This window comes from Rousettus aegyptiacus, unplaced genomic scaffold, assembly GCF_014176215.1.
Source record: "Rousettus aegyptiacus isolate mRouAeg1 unplaced genomic scaffold, mRouAeg1.p scaffold_m13_p_2, whole genome shotgun sequence".
In the NCBI taxonomy this organism is placed as follows: domain Eukaryota; kingdom Metazoa; phylum Chordata; class Mammalia; order Chiroptera; family Pteropodidae; genus Rousettus; species Rousettus aegyptiacus.
In genome coordinates this window covers 155099129-155116613 of record NW_023416295.1, presented here as the reverse complement: position 1 = coordinate 155116613, position 17485 = coordinate 155099129, and the positions used below count along the sequence as shown (strand labels likewise).

General features: G+C 35.1%; 1 protein-coding gene across 2 annotated transcripts in view; it reads right to left on the bottom strand.

Moving 5' to 3' along the window:
* LOC107501662 (alpha-2-macroglobulin) overlaps window positions 1-17485 on the bottom strand; it is a 39144-nt gene that overhangs the window by 4852 nt on the left and 16807 nt on the right. The window contains exons 16-29 of one of the 2 annotated variants that reach the window (XM_016128045.2): window positions 16989-17153; window positions 16433-16541; window positions 15031-15139; window positions 9340-9568; window positions 8489-8615; window positions 8003-8124; window positions 7566-7617; window positions 5317-5400; window positions 4879-5055; window positions 4473-4560; window positions 3508-3664; window positions 3117-3191; window positions 2486-2666; window positions 738-961 (exon numbers count right to left, since the gene is read on the bottom strand). In XM_016128045.2, coding sequence (XP_015983531.2) covers window positions 738-961; window positions 2486-2666; window positions 3117-3191; window positions 3508-3664; window positions 4473-4560; window positions 4879-5055; window positions 5317-5400; window positions 7566-7617; window positions 8003-8124; window positions 8489-8615; window positions 9340-9568; window positions 15031-15139; window positions 16433-16541; window positions 16989-17153 — 1899 coding nt within the window. The remainder of the gene's footprint in view (window positions 1-737; window positions 962-2485; window positions 2667-3116; window positions 3192-3507; window positions 3665-4472; window positions 4561-4878; window positions 5056-5316; window positions 5401-7565; window positions 7618-8002; window positions 8125-8488; window positions 8616-9339; window positions 9569-15030; window positions 15140-16432; window positions 16542-16988; window positions 17154-17485) is intronic. The other variant, XM_036237105.1, reaches the window with a different exon arrangement.

Genomic DNA, 17485 nt, shown 5'->3' with positions numbered 1-17485 from the left:
TAGCAGTAAGGCATATATATATATATATATATATTGCATTGTGTTGGATGACATACTTTAAGTAATATATTTCTAAGAAATGAATGCTAACAATTCTAATAAAATTATTTAACTTTTTTCAATTCATGTGGAAAAATAAAACATTATGTACAATGGAAAAGGATGAAATGGTATTTTATCACATTTTCTTACCCTCTAAAGATGAAACTTCCTGCCGTCTATATATCGATGAAGTTTTTAGATATAAAATTATGTAGTTAGGCTCAGGATGTTGTATGAAAAAAGCTCTTTATGTTCCTGATGAATAAGTGTTCATATATTAAGAAGTGGATAGAGGAAGCATGAAATATGTCAGCTTTCAAAGAAATCAGTTAAAGGAGACCTAAGAATGAACAGATGTGCAAAGAGAGATTACTGGAGTTTGAAAAGTCTTCCTGAGAACAGTTTGAAAGAGACTTAGAACTTCCAAGTAGTGCTCCACTATTGCTTTAGGGAGGCAGAGTTACTGGAAAGAAGACATTGTGATAAAAACACAGGGATGGGTGTCAGAATTCTTTGTATTTTCTTTTTAGCTTTCTTTGACTTTCCTTTTCTCTTATTTCTCACTATCTCTGAATACTAATAATATTTTCCTTATTTCAAGTTATTCTCATCTTTATTTTTTATTCTTGGATATGTTCTTGTTCAAACCTTTTGATACCTGAAAGTGAAACAAAGGGTTCTGGCAAACCACAGACCTGGGTGGAGGAGAATCCCCCTTGGGAATTCTGTTGCTTCGTGATCCACTTCACAATGCTCAATGCAGAAGTCAGCTCCTTTGAGGTTGGGGCAGGTTGGGCCGTGAGGTGAGCGAGAAGCACGTAGGATGTCATCTCCACCTCAGCAGAGGGAGCCTGGACTTGGTAAAAATGCTTCATTGGTGCCTTAGGTTTCTGAGGTCGTGTCCAATGGACAGAATTATCTGGGAGTGACAAAAATAGATTTATAGGTGACTGTATATTGACATTTAATTTAAGGCTAAAGTACTCAAGTCAGAGCTGAAGTGAAAATTGCATTCCTATTATGAACCTTATCTAGATGCTTTTCCTTCTGTGTAAATCTGAGTGTGGTATGTTTCCGTCAGGCTAAGGCAGATAATCTTTCTGGAGTTAGAAGCCAATAGCTGTCTAAATTTTCAAAAGGATGCTATAGTTAGGTTGGTAGGGGTGCAAAATAACAGAGCAGGTTCTCACTAGTGGTGGTAATTTCCCATTTCTGATGTAATCCATCATGTGTGCATTCATTGTGGCATGCTTTGCTATAGCAACAGATAAGAAACAAGACAAATCCATGAGGAGAATTTTGCTATATAAATTATGACCCTTTTATGTATTTGTAATATATTATGCATCAATGAAAATTAATGAACTAGTTACAGGCACCCACATATGGGACTCCTATCAGCATAACATTGAACTTAAAAAACAAAGGGCAAACAAAAAAGAAAACAAGAAGTAGAAATAATCAAAACTATGATACAGCTTATGTAAAGATAAAAAAGTGTAAAATTTTGAATATTATTCAGGTCTACATCTCCAGTGAAAATATAAAGAAACCCATGGAAATTGTAATGACAAATTCAGGATAATGATTACCTTTAGGGATGGTACACAAAGAATTTTTCCTACATTTGTAATATTTTATTTCTTAAGCTGTGAGGGAGGTATAAAGGTGTTTGCTAATTATTCTTTATACCTTTTTGTATATTTAAAATATTTCCCAATACAAATTTAAGAATAAACAATTAATGACACTGTCAAGGGAGAAAAGTAGAATATGTTTTATCAGATGCCTTATTATTATTAACATCTCGTTTTCTATTTCTACCCTCATATAGACCATTGTTCACATAGAAGTATCGTGTGAATATGAATAAATTTGTCAACATTATCAGTCTTGTCAAATGAGCATAAAATACTAGAATTTATTCATGAGATTACTTCCTTCAATTTTTTCTTATGTTTTAGATGATATGATGTACCAGGTAATGGTTGGATATATATTAAGAACTGATATTTTAATCACAGTAGCTCATACTTTCATAGCACTTACTATGTGCCATATGCTCTACTTTATGTATTAACTCATTTAACTTTGACAACAACCCTTTGAAGTAAATATATAATTATTCCCATTTTATTGATGAAGGAACTGAATCACAGACAAGTTAAGTGACTCGCTCCAAGTCACATAGGTAATCCGTTTTGGAAATGTAAAGTCACATAGGAACTGGTCTCCAGAGGCCAAGCTTCTCACTACTATAATATACTGCCTCTTAGGTTTTGATGTGTGACTTGATTAAGAAATCCTAGATTTTATAATGATATAGACAAAAGGAGAGAGGAGAAAGGATAACGGGAGGTAGGCGTAGGGGATTTTTGCAATATAGTAGTACTCGATATAGGGAATATGGGATGGGAGAAAGATTTCAGGTGTGCTCTCTCACCTTCCTTCACTGCTTCCTCATCAAGTGACTTGAGTACTTCGCTCCTTTTTTCCTGGTTACCTGCCAGGGCAAATGCATAGGCCAATAGTGCCTTTGTATAGACATGGCTTCCACGGGGTCCTTCCTTTGCAGACTTCCAAGCTGACTCCAGGCAGAACATGGCATTGCGGACAACAGGGTGCTATGAAGGGAGAACAAGGAGGGAACTGAGAGCTCTGTGAACAGGGAGGCTGGCGTTTCCAGGTAAACACATAGAGAGTAGTGTAGGAGGTAAGGAAGGCTTTAAAATGCATTTGTCCATCTAGCCTCATTCATGAATAGAAAGAATAGTATTTTTTATCTGTTATTCTCACATTCATAAGGTAGAAATATAGGCCAAATCTTTATAGTTCAGTGTGTGTGTGTGTGGGGTGGGGGGTGGTGTGGGGAGGTGTATAGCCTAGGTGGCCTCACAGGGAAAGTGAAGATCTTTCTTCATGGATAGACCAAATTTTCTTGATCTGGGAAGTGTTGGCGTTGCACAGGAGGAAAGCTGACAGTTAGCTTTTATTGGGTGATATTTCAAACAGCGGATCAGTGGTTTCATTGCATATAGAACTAAGCTGCAGCAGGGGAAGGAAGTGATACCTACAGTGATGGGAAGAGGGATCTCCAGAAGGGCAATAGTTATGTAGGCAGAGAGGGTCTCTTCATCTTCTACTCCACCCTGTAAATAGGAGTGAGAGAGAGAGAGAGAGAGAGAGAGAGAGAGAGAGAGAGAGACTCGAGTAATTTAACTTCTGAGAAAGGTCTTTACCAGTTCTTTATTTTCTGTTATGTCATGGAATTTATCCTTACCCATATTCATTCCCATGGGACAAAGTATCATAATTGGCCTAAGTGGTATCTCCTCTTTATTGGTGCTATCAGGTTTAATTTTCTTCTGATACCTTCCCTAAAGAATTCCTACGTTATTACTTCCTTTCCTCATCCTTGTACACATGATAATGAGCAAATCTAAGATAGTGCTGAGAACACTTCACCTTAATGGCATTGTTGAGCAGTGACCCAGAACTTCTGAAACAGCCATTGTCCTCCTGTTTTTCGGAGAGCCAGTTGAGGGCTTGGTTAATGTGTGCTTCATCAATGAAGATGTAAGTTCGAGCCTGGGCAAAAGTCTTCAGTACAAAGGCAGTGAGCCTGAAGGGGGAGGAAGTGATGACATTTATGTTGTTACAATAGTTTTATAACTACTTCACAGCAACAGGCTTCTTGGGACACTTCTTACATTAATACAAGTCATCTAAAAGGTATGCTTGTGTACTAAAAGCTCCATCTCCTTTAGACTACTTGATTAATCTGCTAGATCTAGTATTTCCTTGTTGACACACTTCCTCTTTGCTGCGAAGAGTCTAAGTACTTCTAATGTTACTTTTTGTTGTTGTTTTTACTTATTTTAGTAAGGCTTTAAATCTTCCTTCTCTTTAGAGATTTTCTTCTGTAGATAGCAGAATCTTTTCATATACAGCTCTTACATGCAATAACAACCTCTAATACTGATTTGCTGTATGTATTTTAAACAATGTATCACTGGGCCCTACTCATTCCTTTCCTCCTATTGGTGAATTTATTCTCAGTCAAGATGAGTATTATCTAAAGAACATAACATAACCTGAAGTGAACATGGTTTATCTAGAAGTTATATGATATGTCTGTTAAAACTATATCATTAAAAAAAAAAAAACAAGCAAACTCATGGTTAGAGAAGTTATTTTAGAAAAAATAGCTAGTTTAGAAAGAATACTGTGATGAATTATTAACAGGATGAATTTGGAGAAAAAATGTGACTTATATGTATTTGATCTCAGCTTTTCTGCTCATTTCCTTGCTTGGTTGATTTGTCTAGTAAACCCAACCATAGGTTTATCTGTGTGTTTCGCATGGCTGTGAATATGATAATATAAATAAGCTGGCACAAAAAATAGGAGATCAAAAAACTCTTTCTTACCAGGTATTGCTTGTGCTCCTGCTATGTTTCTGCCCAAAGGTGCTATAGGAACCATCATAGTGTTTGTAGTTCAACTGTCTCTGGTAACCTGGAATGGAAGATTAATGATACAACATGACTGGTTATACATACTGTAGCCAGAGAAATACCAAAATGCCATGGTCTCTCTTGTAATGTTTCCTAAATTTTGCTGTCATATATTAGAAGGTTCTGAGTCTTAAATATTTTATTGGAGTTTGGACACTGGGTAGGCACTATAAAATGAATTGTCATAGTTTTCTTATCACAGTAATTATCATAGTATGATAAGCTAATGTAGCATAGTATTGATGAGTATCCTTTGGGAAATCGAATTTATTGTTAAAGTAATAGTGTGAACTTTTTACTCGCTCATTCAATCACTCACCAGTGTTGAGGTAACCAATGGCCTTGGACTTGACCTCTGGAGTCAGCTGCTGTGTTTTACTTAGATAATCCAGAACATAGATGTTAGGAGCAAAGAGGACCATATTCTGCTCTCCACAGCCATAGGGCATTCGAAGGAGATTTTGTGTGTTTCGCATGGCAGAGGTTAATATGTCTCCTAGTGAATGGGAGAGATAAGTCATAAAGCATATATATTATAAACTATCAGAATCATTAAAAAGAAATAAATTATTAGCTGAGGTAAAGAAAGGAGAATTTTTAGGAAAGATAAATCTCTCAGGGACAAAAAGTATTATTAGAAGCCATAAACAAGCCTAAAAAAAGAGAAAAAAAGATGTTAAAATTATAGTTGTTCTTTTGAAAACTTATTTATGGAAAAGAAATATAGTAGAATAATCTACTAGGGCTGGAGACTCACCCAAAACTGAAAAAGAGGCTTGGGCAGAGCCTTCTACTACTTTTGGTGGCAGCTTCAGAGATAATCGTTCAAGCACCTTAGGACCTAGAGAAAGAAACAAACCAACCATAATGAAAATTATTTCTGCTAGAAATTGTCCTCTAAGACTAAGAAGTCAGAACTATGCCTTACACCTAAGCTTCTGAAAAGTTATCTCTCTTTTAATTGTCTGGTTTTTAATATGTAGGTTGTGGTGATAATTTCACCAGTGTATACTTAAATCTCCAAATTTATCAAGTTGTATACTTTAATTATGTTTTATTAATTATAATAATTACACATGGTCATGTTATTAAATTTAAGTTTAATCATATAATTAATACATAATAGATTACGTATTAAATACCTACATAGTTGTATGTCAAAAAAAAATCTTATTTTCCAAAAAAAACTTTTGCAAGAAAGCATGCCATAAGCAAAGTAAAAAGACAAATTATCAAACGAAAGAAAATATTTGCAACTTTGTCAATAAAGATTCAGTGTCATTTGGCTGAAGCAAAAAAAAGACAAACTACTCCAACAGAGAGTCAAAGAATATGAAAACAATTCATAAATATGCAAAAATAAGCTCATCCTAACTTGCGATTAGAGAAATTTAAGTTAAACCAATATATAGTTTCATCCAAATTTTTGGTAAAAATTAAAAACTTAGATGGTAACAGATGATAATCATCACAGGGAATATAAACTGGTGGAACTATAAACATTTAAATAATAAAGCGAGAATTTTTTAGTTCTATTAAAACTAAGAATATACTTACCAATTCTTAATTAATAATTTTATATTTTGGTATCTACCTTAAATATACTTGCATATGTACACAAGGAGACCTGCATTTATTATGTATGTATATATATATGTATGTATGCATGTATGTATGTATGCATGCATGCATGTACTCATTCAGAGAGTCATCCATTCTGACAAATAGTTGGAAAGACCAATTTGGGAATGGCTAAAGAACCAAGCAGAACTGTGACATATTGATAGTATGGAATTAAAGGGAACTAAAAAGAATTACCTAGATTCATAATTTAACATGGATAAATTTCTAAGACAAGTTCCTGAGTAAAAAAGAAGCAAGTTATAGAGTGAAACATATTCTATGTATATAAATTTTATATATATATATGTATAGAAATTCATCTACACATATTATTACTAAACATCCACAGATGATCATTAAAGTTTTGAAAAAAACTGTAGGGAGTGACATTAGCTTTTCATACGAAGTTCTGTTTTTTTTTTTTTTTAAAGGAGAATGTATTTTTGTATCACGTGGGTGATTAAAATTAATTTTAATAAAACTACTTGATAATTATCTCTAGACTCAATATAAGTCAAAATGAAGAACTCAGAATTGGTGGAGAAACCATGATAAAAATATGTGGTATTAATATTAAGTTTACTTAAATGTAGAAATATGGCTAAATAACCAGGCAATTATGTTTTTAGAACATATTTTACATATTTTGAGTGTTAACAATATAAAAATCATAGTGAACAGAAATTAGTAGGAAGACAGAAAGGCAAACAACATGAATAATGTTGATTTGACATCGATTTGAGGGAAGAACACTTTGTGTTGATAAATTTCTTAGTGTACTAAATTTCTATAAGTCTTTTTATTTAGACTAGAAAATTCACCAAGATAAAGTTATATCTTTTACTATAAGCTTCTTTAGTTCCTAACAAATGACCGATAGGGCATTAGGTACAGGATTGGCATCAAACAAATATCGATACGACAGTAATAATACAGTCTATGAAAACTTTTTCTTTGGGAAATAGCATGGTGCCATTATCCAATGCGTTTTGTTATACAAAACTCAGTAGTGGAGTGGCCCGAATTTGGCTACCCATATATTCTACTACTAAATATTCAAAGAAATATTCCCCTTGGGAATATTTCCATTCTACTCGCTTTCTACCTATCACCACATCATACACTGGTCAGAAAGCTATTTTTGGGTTTGCATAGGCGCCGTAAGAAAAAAAAGATTCAGAATGCGTGAGCTAGGGATACTGTCTTGATCAAATTACTTGACCTCTGTAAGATGAATTTTCTCATTTTTCAAATGGGTTATAGTTCTTTGGGTTTTACTTACCTCATAGACAAAATGTAGAAATAATGTATCAAATTCTTTGAATTTTAAATGTTATATGAACTTTAGTCAATGTTATTTGAATTATGAAGGCTGACTCTTACCTGGTGGACAGAACAGGTAGTTGAATGTTGCCTCCTCCTCTAACCCTTCAGGCTTTAAGTGCAAAGAAAAGTTAGAGGTGAGAATGGATGGACTTTTAGAACATGTGTAATGATAAGGGAACCATAAATTTCTTGATAGTAAAGAGAAGAATTGGAGTCAACTTTCAAATACATTATACAAATAAATTCTATGAGTAAAAGCAATTTGAAGGAGACTGGTTGATAGATGAGAAAGTGAAGGGAAAATGAGAAAATAGAGAGATATAGACAGAAATGGGGAGACAGAGATAGAGACAGATACAGATATATAAATCTATGAAATAATATTATGATAATGTATTATTTAGCCCTCCTTACCTAAAAATTAGAAAGTCAACTGGACTCACCATTGTTTTTATTGACTCATAGTGACCTGGAAAATAGGCAGGATTACTTACTTCAACCAAAAGGGACTTGATAATTGTGTCTTTTTTTCCATATTGAGGGACCACAGCTACCTCAGTCCCACACAGTTGTCGAGAATCCAAAGCCTCTGCGCTCACAGTAAAATTCACGCTCCCTGAAAAAAGGACCAATAGAGATGAGCACCATTTCCCACTTCCTCCATACCTCTAAACTACAACATTTATAAATATTCTGTAACACCCCTCCCCCCCTTTTTTTTTGGTTTTATAAAAACACAGGAGCGGAAATAGAAGCAGCATAAACGAGAGAATAATGATACTGAGCATTCAAGGTAGAAATGAAGGTGAGGGAAGTGGAAATATCTTCTAGACATCCTAGAATAAGAACAAAGAAAAAAATCCTACCATCTGTGGGGGTGAAGGAGGCATTGCCTGAGGGAAGTAGAATTGGATATAAGGATTCCAGTGATATACAATCCTTGAATAGGATTGAGTAGTTTCTAGGAGACTGACCCTCACCTAATGACTTTGGAGTTACTGCCCAGGACACAGTTTGTCGGCCATTTCCACAGATGCAGTGCGATTCATGTTCCTTCTCTCCTGGGACAGCTAGGAATAGAGAAGAGGCTTCTAGCTGTACTTTGACCTGAAACCACATGTGAGACAGAGACAAAGAGATCAGAGGAAGAAGGGGACCAAAGGGAGAATGGCTTAAAATAAAGCATATTGGAGGATTGCTTAGTTTTAGGTTGTCTAATATTGAATATGATATAAGTGAAGGCCTAGTACATTGTAGGCAGATTTGACCTCTAAATACTAGTGTTTTGTTATAATCTGTTCTTTCATGCAGTGGGACCGCAGGTGAGGAAAAACCATGATGGCATGTTGCCCATTGGAGCACCACTTGTTTGGCCTGGAATCTTGACTGTTCTCTCAGCTTTCCCAGCAGAATATACACAATTTATAAAGAGTTATAGTTTAAACAGGGGTAAGATGCTCCCAAATAATTTTTAAATAATGTAATTAATGATACATGAAAAGTTAAATATATAGGAATGTGGGTTTTGAAACCTTGAAGAATCTAAGCCATGAAAATGGAGCCTAATAATTTTTGGCATCCATGTCAGAAATCTTCATACTACACAAACTTCCTAATCTTAGAAAGTTGTGATAAGGGTCAAAAACTTGTTTCAAGTTGTATCTGGTATTTGGAGATATCAGCAACCATAGAAATGAATATGCATATTAATATCTCTGATACCATTCTCCTGCTGAGTCCATTCGGCACGCAGGAGTTTGTTAATATTCCTAAGAATGCAATTTTTAATTTAATTGAACTCGTGCTCAGTTTAGGAAAGAGAGGTCCTTACCCGGATGCATTTGGGAAGGTAGTTTAGGACAGTGGCCTTGAGTGTGAAGGCCTCTCCGCGGATCACAGAGTAAGGCATTGTGAGCTCTACAAAGAAGGGCTGGAAGGTTCGGAGAGAGGCCGGAAGAGAGAGACCAAGTCCAGTGTCATTGGATAGGCAGAGGGCCCCTGCCTTCCATTCAGTGATGGTATCAGGGACTGTTACTCCTACTTCAGCCACACCTGAGGAGCTGGAGAGAATAGCAATGTAAAGAACAAGAAGTAAGCAGTTAAATAAATCCTTTCTAGGAAGAGAAGCTCTACGAATAATTCTATTCATAACTTGGATGCACTCAGTAGAAATACCAATAATGGAGAGTATACACAAGGCTTAAATTGGGAATGTATAACTCCTTTTCTTCTAACTCTGACAGTTTCTATTCTAGTCTATATCAGAATCTCCTATAGAAATATAACTGTAGTATAATCTATTATAGACAATATAGTTACAAACTAAATATGTAACTTGAGATGGTTCTTAAATTTTTCTCTCTAAAATATTGTTCCACTGAGGGCAGGTTTACAATTTTTGATTCTACTACTACTGTTTATAGTTGGCCTGACTAATTCTGTGCTTAATTCAAGGTCGATCCCCAGTAAAGGGACTTTTATAGGTGTTAAACTATGCAGTGTTCAGTTACATTTAGTCCTTATCCCCTTTTTCTGGAAATCTTAGAGTTAAATTTGTGCAAAATTTCTTAGCTCTGATACAATAAGATTAATGAGAATTCATAGCAGAAGTATTTATGTTAAATCTCTTCAGAAGGAAGATTTGGAGAAACATGGCGGAGTGAGAGATGTCCCCAGATCTCTCCCCCTGAAACAATAAACTGAACATCTAAAACTCAACAAAAGCATCCAAACTGCACACCAGCATGCCTGAGCATGGGATCTACACATAAGAGCTACCACAGGTCAGAACTCTGAATGTGGGCCAGTGGACTGGGAGAAAAAAAGACGCTGCCTCTCACAGCCTGAGCTCCCTGTAGGAGGAGGGGCAGGGGAGAAGGTGTGGTGAGTTCTCTGAATAGCCTTGCCTGGGAGAATTGTGAGTTCCACGCAGCTGGAGGCAGGGCCCAGTCATCAGGGCAGAAAGCAGTGAAGTGGGAGGCAGGAAAACAGCAGTTGATATTTGCTAGCCATGGTTGCAAAACCGAGGCTGAGCCGCAGCCCCCAACTCCCAATCCAGATGGGCCCTCCCCCAATACCCTCTGAGACCGAACTCTGCGGAGCCCCAGGGGAATCTGAGCAAACTCAGCTGAGACTGTCGCTGACACTGACAAAGACTGAAACTGAGGGTAATGAGCATGATTAAATATCTATAAAAAAAATAAAAAGGCATTATAAGGCTTTATATAAAGCAGGGATCCAAGAGGCTTAGACGTCACCTAATGGAAACCTAAAGAAAAGTGCCTTCTTTGCAACAGGCTAAAGAGAGACTTTTTTATAATAAATCTTCTTTCTGGAATAAAAACAGAATACATTTCATTAATGCCTAGGTGGAGAAATAGTCCATTAAACACCATGAACAACCAAGGTGACAAGTCATCTCAGAAAGAGAGAGAAAAATCTCCAGAAAATAAGCTTACAGACATCGAATTATGCAACTTGAATGACACAGAATTCAGGATGGTACTTCTGAAAAAAACTCAGTGAGTTCTGAAATAAGTCATACCAACAATTTCAGGAATTGAAAAAACACCTAGATGAGTAGAGCAAGGAGATTAAAACCCTCAGGAAGAACAGAATAGATCTTCTGGAGATAAAAAAATATACTGTAAAGGTTGAAAAATGAAATAGCAAGCTTGGGAAATAGAATCGACCAAATGGAGGAAAGGATCAGTGATATCGAAGACAGGAATCTAGAAATAAATCGGAAGAAAGAAGAAAGAAACCAAAGAATGAAATATAATGAAAGAGAAATACAAGAACTAGCTGATACCATCAGAAGAGGAAAGATAAGAATAATGGGTATTATCAAAGGCGAGGAAAAGGAGCAGGGACTAGAAAGCATTTTCAGACAAATAGTTGATGAGAATTTCCCAAATCTAAGAAATGCGCAGGAGCTTGAATTCAAGAAGTCAACAGAATACCCAATTATCTCAACCAAAAAAGGCCTTTTCCAAGACACATTGTATTAAAATTATCAGAAATCAATGACAAAGACAGAATTCTCAGGGCAGGCAGGGAGAAAAAAATGGTAACTTTTAAAGGAAAACCCTTTAGATTATCATTGGACTTCTCAGCACAGACCTTACAAGCCAGAAAAGAGTGAAATCAAATATTTAAACTATTAAGTGAATGAAACTACCAGCCAAGAATAATGTATCCAGCTAAGCTCTCCTTTAGATATAAAGGAGAAATAAAGACCTTTCCAGACATAAAAAATTGAGGGAATTCTCCACTATGAGACCTGCACTACAGGAAATACTGAATGGAGTCAGCTCACCTAAAACAAAATGACCAAAAAAAAAAAAAAAAAATTCACGATTAAGAGTAAGGTGACTATCAGGCAAATAGAAGCATAGTGCAACCTTTATTAAGAAGAGGGCATTATAAGCTTAAACAATATAAGAAAATTGCTATAGTAAGATAGTAATGAATGTTCAGCATATATAGGGACAAACTGAGACAACAATGACTGAAAAGGGGAGGATTCAAAGATCCAAATTCGCAAAGGCACACGCAGAAGAAAATAGATGACTGTATATACGTGTGTGTGTGTGTGTGTGTGTGTGTGTGTGTGTGTGTGTGTGTGTGTGTATCTCCTTTACATATTAGTAATGGTAACCACATACCAAAGCAGTATGGAAATTGAAACGATCATCAAAAACCTACCAAAAAGTAAAAGTCCAGGACCAGATAGCTTCACCAGTGATTTTTCCAAACATTCAAAGAAGACTTAATACCTATTCTCCTCAAACTTTTCCAAAAAATTGAAGAGGAGGCAATGCTTCCCCTCATTTTATGAGGCCAGTGTTACTCTGATATCAAAACCTGGTAAGGATAACACAAAAAAAGAAGACTAAAACCCAATATCTCTCATAAACACAGATGCAAAAATCCTAAATAAGATTCTAGCAAACAAAATACAGCACTATATTAAAAAGATTATACTACACAATCAAGTGGGCTTTGCCCCAAAGGCGCAGGGATGTTTCGACATAGGCAAATCGATTAATATGATATACCACATAAACAAATGAAAAAATGAGAACCATATGATCATATCGATAGATGCAGAAAAAACCTGTGACAAGATACAGCTACCATTTATGATCAAATCTCTTAACAAAATTGGTATAGAAGAAAATACCTTAACATAAGTACCTTAACATAATAAAGGGCATATATGACAAGCCCTCAGCCAACATTATACTTAATGGTGAAAAACTAAAAACCTTCCCTCTAAGATCAGGAATAAGGCAAGGCTGTCCACAATCACCACTTATTCAACATACATTGGAGGTCCTAGCAAGTGCAATCAGACAAGAGAAAGATATAAAAGGCATCCAAATAGAAAATGAAGAAGTCAAACTGTCACTATTTGCAGATGACATGATTCTCTATATGGAAAACCTTAAAGACTCCACAAGAACACTACTAGAAACAATAAGCAAATACAGTAAAATTTTTAGATACAAAATCAATGTTCAAAAATCCATAGCATTGTTATACTGTAATAATGAAGTGGTAGAAGAAAGAGTGGAAAAAATAATTCCTTTTGCAATTGCAACACAAAGAATAAAATATCTAGAAACAAATTGAAATTGAAGAAGATACAAAGAAATGGAAAGATATTCCAAGTTCTTGGATTGGAAAAATCAACATAGTTAATTTAAGATGACCTTATTACTAAAAGCATTATACAGATTTAATGAAATCCCTATCAAAATCCCATTGGCATTTTTTAAAGAAACAGAACAAGAAATCATTAGATTTGTATGGAAGACAAAAGACCCCAAATTGCCAAAGCCATCTTGAGAAAAAAGAATGAGGCTGAAGGCATCTCTCTGCCTGACTTTCAATTATACTACAAAGCGACAGTATTAAAGGCAGAGTATTGGCAGCAAAACAGACACACGGACCAATGGAATAGAATTGAGAGTCCAGAAGCAAACTCATATTTACATGGGCAAATAATTTTTGACAAAAAAGCCAAAACATACAGTGGAGAAAGGAAAACCTCTTCAATAAATGGTGCTGGGAAAACTGGAAAGCCACCAGCAAAAGAATAAAATTAGATTGTTGTCTATCACCACACACCAAAATTAACTCAAAATGAATTAAGGACCTGAATATAAGACCTGAAACAATATAATGCATAGAAGAAAACATAGGAACTAAACTCAAGGACCTTGGACTTAAAGAGGATTTTATGAATTTGACCTCAAAGGCAAGGGATGTCAAAGCTAAAATAAATGAATGGGACTACATGAAACTAAAAAGCTTCTGCTCAGCAAAAGAAATCATCAACAAGGTAAAGAGACAACTATCCAAATGGGAAAATATATTGCAACACCTCTGGTAGGGGCCAAATGTTCAAAATATACAAAGAACTCATACAACTCAATAACAACAAAAAACAAATGATCCAATCAAAAAATGGGCAGAGGACCTGAACAGACACTTCTCCCTAGCGGACATTCAAATGGCTAACAAATATATGCAAAGATGCTCAACATCGCTAGCTAGTAGGCAAATGCAAATCAAAACCACAATTAGATATCATCTCACACCTGTTAGAACAGCTATAATCAACAGGACAAGTAATAACAAGAGTTGGAGAGGATACAGAGAAAAAGAACCCTCATATACTGCTGGTGGGGCTACAAATTGGTACGGCCACTATGGAAAACAGTGTGGAAGTTCTTCAAAAAACTAAGACTTGATCTACCATATGATCCAGAAATCCCTCTACTGGGTATTTACTCCAAAGACTTGACTTGAAAATTCATATCCAAAAAAATATTTGTACACTGATATTCATAGCAGCATTATTCACAGTGGCCAGGACATGGAAGCAACCGAAGTGTCCTACGATAGATATTTGGCTAAAGAAATTGTGGTTCATATATACAATAGAATATTACTCAGCCATAAGAAGAGATGAAATACTGCCATTCGTGACAACATGGATGGACCTCAAGATAATCATGCTAAGCAAAAAAGCTAGACCAAAAAAGTTGAAAATCACATATCACTTATATATGGGATATAAATCTAAAAGCAACACATGAAAAGGACAAACAAATAGAGACTCATGGATATGGACTATAGATTAGTGGTTACCAGAGGGTAGGGAGTGGGGAGGAAGGGGGAGACAGATGGGGTAAAAGGGATCAAATATAGGGTTTAGGGAGAGGGTGAAGTGGGAAAAAGGGATGAAATATATGGTAGCTGAAGGAAATTGAACTTTTGGTGCTGAACACACAATAGAATATACAGCTGTCCAATTATAATGTACACCTGAAAATTATATAATATTAACCAATGTTACCCCAATAAAATTAAGTTTTAAAAAGTTAAAAAAACTCTCCTGAAAATAGCAATGTGTCTAAAAGAAAAACTTAGGAATTGCAAAATTAACCAGAAATGGAATATTCTAAGGAATCTATATTGTTGCATTTTATATTTAAAGGCAGTTACTTACTCCACTACCACCAAGTCCCAGATCCACGTCTCAGGGAAGTACGTTCGCACAGTCTCTGTGAGAGGCTCTGGAACGTCTGCTATAAAAGCTTGGGCGCTTGTAAATGTTTCTATTGTAAATGAGGAAGGAGATAGAAACAATAAATATAAAGATAATGTTCATGAGAGATTGTAATAAATGCTGCAGAAGAAATAAACAGGGTGATGGAATAGGAACTAGGTCAGGACACTTGGGTGTTAAGGGGAGGCTTCTTTGAGGATTTCAGCAAATTCTGAAGTGTTAAAATAAGCTAGGAGCGAGGTGGGGGCAGAGAGTCACAAACAGAGAATATGGAGACCTAGAGGCGGAAAGAGACTTGGATTGTCTGTGAGGGAGTTTTCTGTGGCTATTACACATTGTGCAAGTGGAGAGTTCTATGACATGGGGTGGGAAAAGGGAAAAAGCCAAAATTTTCATTTGGCATGTTCCTCGGTGGGAGCAAAAAAAATCATACCCAGACATTATGACAGTGGGTTTGAGAAACAGTTTATAGAAGTGAAAGGAGAGAGGATAAAAAAGTTCTTCATTCCCATATGTGTCAGGAGATCAGAGTTAGTATCTTTTACCCTATTTACCTTCTGTTCCCTGTGTGCTGGTAAATATTTTAACAACCAGCTCTCTGGAAAAATATTTGTATGTACATAAGTTTACTATAAATCTTATTGATAAGGAACTATAGAATAAAATTTATAAATAATAATAAAGATATATAATAATCTTCATTTAAATTCCATATAGACAATTGATTTTCACTGAGTGTTTTTCTTAATTTTTAACTCTTTGGTTTGTACTCATCTACATTCAACTATGATTTGTAACATCAGACTATAAATAAATGCTTGATTGCTACCCGACTCATCAAAGAAGTAGTCCATATCATTGACAAATAAGTGTAATTTCAACATGAATATTGGCTGATGTTTTGGGGAAGTTAAAGAGCTTCTTCACATGACTGGTGAAAATGTAGTCCCGACTTGTGAACACTTCTATTTCTGTTTACACTGACCCTGTGTCTGAAAACTTTCTCTTCCTTTTTCAACTCCATGTATCTTTATTCACTAGATACAGAGTTTTTATGACTGGCTTTCCTGATTCCTCAATTAGAAGCAATCTTTTACTTTGCATGTCTGTACCCTCTTCTAACACTTTCACAATCTGCCTTATATTCCTTCCAGTTTTGTCTATGTGAGGGCTTGATGCAATCAGAATTTGGAGGTTTGTATTGCTATGTGACCTTGATCCAAGAACCTTACTATATCTGAGTCACGAATCTTCTTTTTGTTAATTTTATCACATTTTATCTTTAAATTTTTTTTTGATTTGGTTCAATATATTAGGCAATTATTATTATTATTTTTTTTACCTGAAGAGTCGTATAATCTTTGAGATTCTGCCTCTAGATAGAATCGATGTTGTGAACATACTTTAGGTTTATGGATCTTTGAGTTGGTAAATACCTTTAAGCCCATATCCTGTGAAGAAAATTATCACTTAATCAGTACATAAATATCATAAAAATATATAGGCACATACTTTTTTTCACCGAATCAACAATTTCGATTAGCTTAATATTAAACTTTTAATGTTCTCATCTGTATAAGGGATATTGGCATACATTTAGAGGTAACTTCATTCTGTTTTTAAAACCCAACAGTCATTATTTTCAATATGCGATATTTATAAATACAACAAGGCAATAAATTTCAGCAAAAAGAAGAAAACTTGAATAATAGTCTGAAAAGTTATAATACTGGTGCTTTGCTATTAGTAGATCTCATCAGAGGCCTTGGAGAAGTCACTTGACCTTTTTGTGTTCCATTACCCTCAACTATGATATAAAGGCATTAAAATAAATAATTTTTTAATATATAATATCTTTGAACCTTAAGAGATAACCATCTACAATATAAGGAATTTACCTTTAGGAAGCTATACATGTCTTTTTCATTTGTATTTGACACTGGGGAATAGACGATTCCATCTATATAGACGTGGCGATTGACACAGTTTCCATCATCTTCCTCCTGTTGATTCAAACTCTCAGGGAAACCAGTGAGGTCCTTTACTGGTAGTAGGTTATAAACCTGTACAAATGCAAAGAACAAAAGAACAAACTGATTTGTGATATTTTTTAAGTGCAAGGGGAAAAGAAAAGAATAATCATCAGTCTTTGAGTATCTCTGTTTCTTCAGAAATTTATAGGGAAGATGATTTTGAAAATGTTTAACAATTTTAGGGAGAAAACCTACAACATTCTTATCTAAGCAAAGATCATAATACTTTGTTACACAGGCAAAACTAGAAGTCATACTAGAATGAAATAAAACTTTATTAAGAGTAATGGAGGTTCCTTATATTCGAAACATTGTATGAAGCTTTAAGATGATAGAATAAAATGATAGAGTTGTCTCTACCT